Source organism: Physeter macrocephalus, chromosome 19, assembly GCF_002837175.3.
Source record: "Physeter macrocephalus isolate SW-GA chromosome 19, ASM283717v5, whole genome shotgun sequence".
Taxonomy (NCBI): domain Eukaryota; kingdom Metazoa; phylum Chordata; class Mammalia; order Artiodactyla; family Physeteridae; genus Physeter; species Physeter macrocephalus.
This window is the reverse complement of record NC_041232.1, coordinates 38,005,974-38,013,514: the sequence shown is the minus strand read 5'-3', so window position 1 is coordinate 38,013,514 and position 7,541 is coordinate 38,005,974. Positions and strand designations below refer to the sequence as shown.

Below are 7,541 nucleotides of genomic sequence, written 5' to 3'. Positions count from 1 at the left end.
CGAACCCGTGTCCCCTGCATCGGCAGGCGGACTCTCAACCACTGCGCCACCAGGGAAGCCCAGAACTGAGGTTTCTAAGATGAACAGGCTACAAGGGCAGAGAGAGGACACCAGGTTCTTGGAAGGACCTAATTAAAGGCATCCAATTTTCTACATTGCCCAATTTATTTTAAAACCTAACTGCAACCTATTCTCTCAATTCCTAAATATTAATATTCAAAAATGCAAAAGTAACCGATAAACTTTAAATCTGCTAATTTAACTTGTCTTCCAATCCACATTTATTCAATAATTTTAAAGCAAACCTTTATTATCCAAAGTCTGACTTTTTTTTCTTTTCAACTCTAATGCAGTTTTAGTTTTCGGAAAGGTCTTTCAATTATATTTTTATTTTAAAAAGGATTTTGGTGGGAAAAAATATAATGCTCTAGAAGATATAAGCATTTAATCTTTAAAATTAGGGAAGGGTATCTCATAAGTGTTGGTTAATAGGCAAAAATTTTATTCCAGTTTTAAACTGTAAAAGATCTTCTACAATAGTGTATCTGTACAGCAGGTAACCACTAAAAGACATACATTATGTATTTGTTCCCCTCCCACCAAAACCTCTTCCCACATCAACTTACCAAAAAACTGACAAAGCTGGCTCCAAAACTCATTAATGGGCTACGATTTCTGTTAAGAAAACAAAATAATTTTTATTGTGAAATTTTATTTTAAAAGCATTTGATATATCAGGATCACTATATATTCCCAATAATTGGACAGAAGTTGTTAAGGTCTTCAAGCCAATTAAATTACCCTAAGAAAAAAGTAAAAGAGGCAAGAAGTTCACAGGTCTGTCCACCAGGATAGAATCTCCCCCACACCTGATTCTTCAAAGCAAGGAGAACAAGAAAGTCACATTATAATTGACATTGCTTTAGTAAACCAATCCAACATCTGAAAACACGTGGCTAAAGAAAGATGATTAATATTTATTTTTAATTTTATTTATTTTTTTTGGCCGTGCCACATGTGGGATCTTAGTTCCCTGACCAGGGATTGAACCCACAGTCCGGGCAGTGGAAGCGCAGAGTCTTAACCACTGGACTGTCAGGGAAGTCCAATATTCTTTTTTTTAAAAATTTTTATAAATTTTAAAAATTGAAGTATAGTTGATTTACAATGTTTCAGGTGTACAGCAAAGTGATTCACTTCTATGTATATTCTTTTTCAGATTCTTTTCCAGTATAGGTTATTACAAGATATTGAATATAGTTCCCTGTGCTATACAATCCTTGTTATTTATTTTATATGTAGTAGTATGTATCTGTTAATCCCAAGTTCCTGATTTATCCCTCCCCCCTTCCCTATTTGGTAGTCATAAATTTGTTTTCTATGTCTGTGAGTCTATTTCTCTTTTGCAAATAAGTTCATTTGTATCATTTTTTAGATTCCACATACAAGTGACATCATGATATTAATATTCATTTTTTAAATGCAAAACATGTTCAAAACTTTCCACACATAAATTATTATTTTCAGAGTAGATCAAAGGGTTTTACCACTAAGCCAGACCTGGCAAACTCACTTACCCCATCCAAAGAACTTTAAGAATACCTCCCTGGAGTCAGTCATCACCCTGCTGTAATACACAGTCATTATCCAATTTTATATGTAAACCAAAAATATGAAGCCAAGTCAAACTAATACTAATTCAAGGAATATAAAAATATAAACATTCTGCTTCAAATTCACAACCAGTACAAAAATCCAAGTCCCTGTAGATGGCACTAAAAGGGAAAGCAAGTTGTAACTGCCTTCTTAAAAATAATTGTACTGCTTTTGTTATTATGTAAATAATATATGGTCATTATAAAAAAAAGAAAAGCCAAGAACAATGTATTTAGTCAATCCCCTACTGGAAATTTAGTTTAAGTCCGAGGTGACCATGTGTGTATTTGGTGGAGGTGTGTATGGGAAGAAGAGAGTGCACATTTAGATGGATATATGCATACGTACGTACACACATATACCGCACGCTCAGATGAACATCTTTGTACATGTAATTTGCAGGGAGTCCAAATGTATTCTTGGGATAAACTGCTAGAGGTAGCACTGCAGGGTCAAGTGAGATGCACATCCGTTTTCCTCTTGGATGGTGGGGGTTATGTTGGGGGCAGGGGCGGGGATCAGGAACTCAAATGATTTGGAATGTTAACCCTCTGCTACAATTTTTTTCCATCTGCTTGGTACCTACTCAAATTCTACAGTGAAGAAGAGTTTGTTTACCCCCACTGCATATTAAACCTCCAAGAATTAGGAAGGTGTCGTGAAGGGTGAAGAATCCCGCACCAGCACTCACACCCATGAACCAGCTCCAACAGCACCTCTGCAAGCACGCGGCCCAGGCTCCATCCTCCCAACTCTGCACCTGATCAGACGTCAGCTCTCCACTCCAGGGCTCTCCCCGGACGTGCCATTACAGGCTTCTACCCACTACATTATAACCTGGTTTATGTATGAGGGTCCCCTCTAGAATGCTCTTTTCTGCCTCTTCTCCCTCACCATTATGCCTTACACACAGCAGGCATCCAACAAACATGAATCAGTGAAGGAATGAAAGAGCTCTGCCTTTCAGGAACGTTTCAATCAAGAGCTGATCAGCCCAGCTTCCCCGTCTTTGCCCACTCCGCGCTTACACGTTAGCCATTAGCCATTTGAGAAATGAAAAGACGCTGAATCGAGGGCCTAGTGTTGCTACATTTGCTTCTTGTTCTGGACTAAAATTAGGTTTCTGAGAGCCCAGGCTATTAATGATTCATGGTGCCCTAGCCTAGCCCTTAGTACTTCACATACTATCTTCTCATTTAAGTGACAAATCAGCCCAAGAGAAACATTTTTCCCTCCTTGAGGTACTGTCTCCAAAAACCCCAGGGCGCCTGGGTGCATTAGCCACTCGATAATGAACGGACGGGGAAGCAGGAATCCTCGTGCTGCACCTTTCCTGGTGCTGTAAGAGCTTCATCTAACAAGGTTCACTTGTTTCCTTCACCTGATTTTATTTTTTTTTTAACTCAACGTGACCCAGGTGATCCTGCATTAACTCACCTCCTCTAAATCAATTGCAGCCCACACATGTGTTTCCACATAAAACGTATTCAATTTGGAGATTTGGGAATGTTTCCAAAGGGTACAAGGATCATGACTTCAACACGGATGCTGGGGGCGGAGAAGGAAGAGGCTCACGCCGGGAACCAATGACCAAGCACAAGGGTGGAGGCGGGGAGCGAGGTATCAGGTAAAGGTTGAGTATAAAGGTAAGCATTAGAACCAAAAGACAAACCTTTCTAAATACCAGAAGTTACATACAGGGGCAAGGGAAATAGACCACATCGTGCAAACCTCACTTATTTAAAAGAAGGGAGGATCTAAATCCATATACATACATGCAATATCAAAAAAAAAATAATGGTAAGTTAACCCATAAACATGTTTTTTAACGGATACCTATGAAGTGAGGGAGGGATAGGGAAGAAGAAACAAGGATAGAAACGAACCTTCTTTGTATATGCCTCTTGTTTTGTAGATTTGACTTTGGAACCATGTAAATATTGTATGTCATAATATCAAATTTTAACAATGCGATCCCTAAAAATTCAAATGTAAAGTGAATTAAATGTACCTAAATGCAAACCCAATTGGTTAAATAACCACACAGAGTAGAAGTATTCCAAACGACTTTAAAATACAGTAATCTGACAGCACATCCCTATTATGAAATACCCTTAAAAACAGACCCCAAAAGATTGCAAAAAAAATTTTTGTTTTCAGTAATCATATTTTTACCAGTCAAGTTGGTACCATTATTCTACAGCTGTTGGGTATGTAGTTTGTGATAAAACAATGCCTAAGTAGGTTGGTGTTTTTTGAAACCAAGGATTTTGTGCACAGGAAGAAGGATAAAGTTAATTCAAAGCCTAGAAACAATCACCACCCAGTAGTATTCAGCATGGTCCAGCACCCTCTCTAAATACATTAAGTAAAAGATCCACAAAGAGATGGTTAATTCAAGCTCAGGGGCAAGAAATGTTCAACAGCCTTGAATATTGTGTTATAACAGAAAGCAAGGAAGTTTAAAAACTACATTAGGCTCTTGAAGAGGTTCAAGCCAAAGATGTAACAATTTGATCCCCAATGAGGTAAAAACAGCAATGGATTGAAATATCAAATAATTTAAAACCGTAAATTCATAATGATACTTTTTAGTTAAAAAACAACTCAACAACTCACTGGTTGCCTATGGAGGATCCTAGAGAACCAATTCATTATTTTGAAAACTGTTAAAAAGGGGAAAGAATAGCATTTACCACACCTTTTCTCTATAAACTCAGAGTAACCAGTCAGATATGGGGTGGGTCTCTTTACAAAAATGTCCTGGGCTAATAAATGAAAAGCAAATGACAGAATCAGAGTATCTTGTTTTGTAGCTGCTCCTAATCAATTAATGGATACAGACAGTGACCATAAAGACAGGGGACAATATTAAACTGATACCCTCAGCAAAATCCAAGCTGTGGGAGATTCTACAGGACAAAGATGCTAGTTTCTTCAACAACAATAGAAAAAAATGTAAGGGTGAAAAAAGAGGAAAAAAAGAAAGGGAGCTTGTAAGATATATATAAAACAACTGGGACATAAGAAACATAAAACAACAAATATCCTGCATGTATCCACACACATGTACATAAGCACATATATACTAGCAACAATTAGGAAATGAAACTTAAAAATCATTCACAATAGCATGAAAATATTAATAGCTAAGGATAACTAAGAAAAATGTGCAACACTGCTTCACTGAAAACTCAAGACATTACTAAGGAAAATGAAAACTCTAAATCAGCATTTTGCAACAGTGGCATTCTTAACATTTGGGGCCAGATAATTTTGTTGGGTGCGGGGGCGGGCTGCACTGTGCACTGTAGGATGTTGAGTAGCATCTCTGTCCTCTACCTACATGATGACAGAAGCACAAACCACTGCCTCCGCCCCCCGCCCGCCCCCCCAAGGTGTGACAACCAAAATGTCTCTAGACACTGTCAAATGTCCTACTGGGGCAAAATCAACCCTGGTTGTGAACCAGTAACCTAAATAACGAGATATACAATTCTTATGGATTGGAAGACTCATTACTGCTGAGATATTATCTTCTCTTAAACTGAACTGTAGCTCCAATGCAATCTCAAGCAAAATCCCGTGTGTGTGTGTGTGTGTGTGTGTGTGTGTGTGTGTGTGTGTGTCTAAGGTGCATATGGTTTGAAGAAGTATGATTTATGTGATCTGGGAGAATGTGTGTGTGTGTGTGTTTCAAAAGGTTGATTCTAAAATCTACATGGAAAAGCAAAATACTTAGAAAGGCCAAATCAAATTTAAAGAAGACCAACAAAGCTGTCTCAAGCAAAATCTCGGTGTGTGTGTGTGTGTGTGTGTGTGTGTGTGTGTGTTTTGACAGGTTGATTCTAAAATCTACATGGAAAAGCAAAATACTTAGAATGGGGCTTCCCTGGTGGTGCAGTGGTTGAGAGTCCGCCTGCCGATGCAGGGGACACGGGTTCGTGCCCCGGTCGGGGAAGATCCCGCATACCGCAAAAAAAAAAAAAAAATACTTAGAAAGGCCAAATCAAGTTGAAAGAAGACCAACAAAGCTGGAGACCTACATTACCCAATATCAAAACTTAATTAAAATTAAGCATTTCTGGTCACTCATAAGAGACTGAAAAAGGCAAATACACATATCAAACAAAGAGCTCATCTTGAGAATACATAAAGAACACCCATGAATCAGTACAAAATGACTGGCAACCCAGTAAAAAAAAAAAAAAAAAAAAAGGGCAAAAGTCTTAATAGGCACTTCACAAGAGAGGAAATCCAAAAGTTAATAAGCATATTAAGAAGTGCTGAAAAGCACTCATTATCAGAGAAATACAAACTAAAACCAAAATGAGATACCACTATATGCTTATCAGACTGGCCACAGTTATAAGGGTTGATAATACCAAGTGGTAACGAGGATGTGGAGTAACTGGAGTCTCAAACGCTGCTTAGCAGTATCTACTAAAGCTGTGCACCTGCTCTACTAAAACTCATCCACATGCCCGATCTACTGAGCACATGCCTATTGACGATTTAGTAACTTCACTCCTAAGTACATATGTACAACAGAATTGAATTATGCCCCTAAAAGACATGCATGGTTTTTAATAGTCTTATCCCTAGTAGGCTCAAACTGGAAACAATTCAAATGTCCATCAACAGTAGAACAGATCAAATAATTGCAGCATATTAATTCAGTGGAATAGTTCATAGCTATGAAAAAGAACTACTGCTAAATGCAAAAACATGAATTAATCTCATAGATGTAATGCTGAGTGAAGGAAGCCAGACACAAAAGAGTATATACTGAATGATTCCATTTATATGAAGCTCAAAACCACTATTCTGACCACTAATGATGACAGAGTTCAGAACACTGGTACCATTGGGGGGATACTGGGAGCCCAAGGAAGGATGCTGGAATGTTGGAAATATCCTTTATCTGGATGTAAGTAGTTACACTGTGATATTTACATATGTATACTTTTTTTTTTTTTTTTTTTTTTTTTGCGGTACGCAGGCCTCTCCCGTTGCGGAGCACAGGGTCCGGATGCACAGGCTCAGCGGCCATGGCTCACGGGCCCAGCCGCTCCGCGGCATGCGGGATCTTCCCGGACCGGGGCACGAACCCGCACGACCCCGCGTCCCCTGCATTGGCAGGCGGACTCTCAACCACTGCGCCACCAGGGAAGCCCTGTATACATTCTTATATGGAAAGTTTTTCCTTATGAAAGAGAAAAAATTAAAAAGAAAAATTAAATCAGATAAATGATCATTGATGGGTATTTGATTATATTAGTGAATTAGTATTAATTTTTTAGGTATAGAAGTGGTATTATACTACATTTTAAGGACTATTTTTTTAGAGGTGTATATGATAGCATTTACAGATAAAATGATGACTGAGATTTGTTTCAAAAATAATTCGAGATAGGAGAATTAAAAGTGACCAGAAATATAGATAAAACATGATTTCCCATGACTTGATAATGATTAAGGCTGGCTGACTGGAACATGGTAATTGACTAAACTATTTTATATACTTTGGAAGATGTAGGCTATTTTTCAAAATAAAAAGTTAAAAAACAAATATAAAAATGCTCCCCAAAGATGATGTCTTTTGAAATCCTTTGATGAGAAGGACTCTAATGGTCACTGCCATAGTCTGCTTTTTGAAAATGAACCACCAGTAATGAAATGGCTTAAAATTTTCTCTCTGTATGAAGACTCTCCCAAAGGTAGTAAAATTTGAAAATACAAAGAAGCAATGGTCTTTTTCTACATTTATGAACATTGCCATGGAAATTTTAAAAAACAAAGCTTCTCCAGCAGATTAAAAATTGGACTGATGAAGATTTTGTTTCTTAAAACACTGTGGGAGGAAATGTACACATTTGATTCTC

The 7,541-nt window shown here is 37.9% G+C and overlaps 1 protein-coding gene across 3 annotated transcripts in view; it reads right to left on the bottom strand.

Moving 5' to 3' along the window:
- The window catches only part of TTC39C (tetratricopeptide repeat domain 39C), a 114,390-nt gene that overhangs the window by 60,032 nt on the left and 46,817 nt on the right, over window positions 1-7,541 (bottom strand). For all 3 annotated transcript variants that reach the window (XM_055080666.1, XM_007127213.4, XM_028480705.2), the window contains exon 2: window positions 627-675. In XM_055080666.1, the coding sequence (XP_054936641.1) occupies window positions 627-675 (49 nt within the window). The remainder of the gene's footprint in view (window positions 1-626; window positions 676-7,541) is intronic.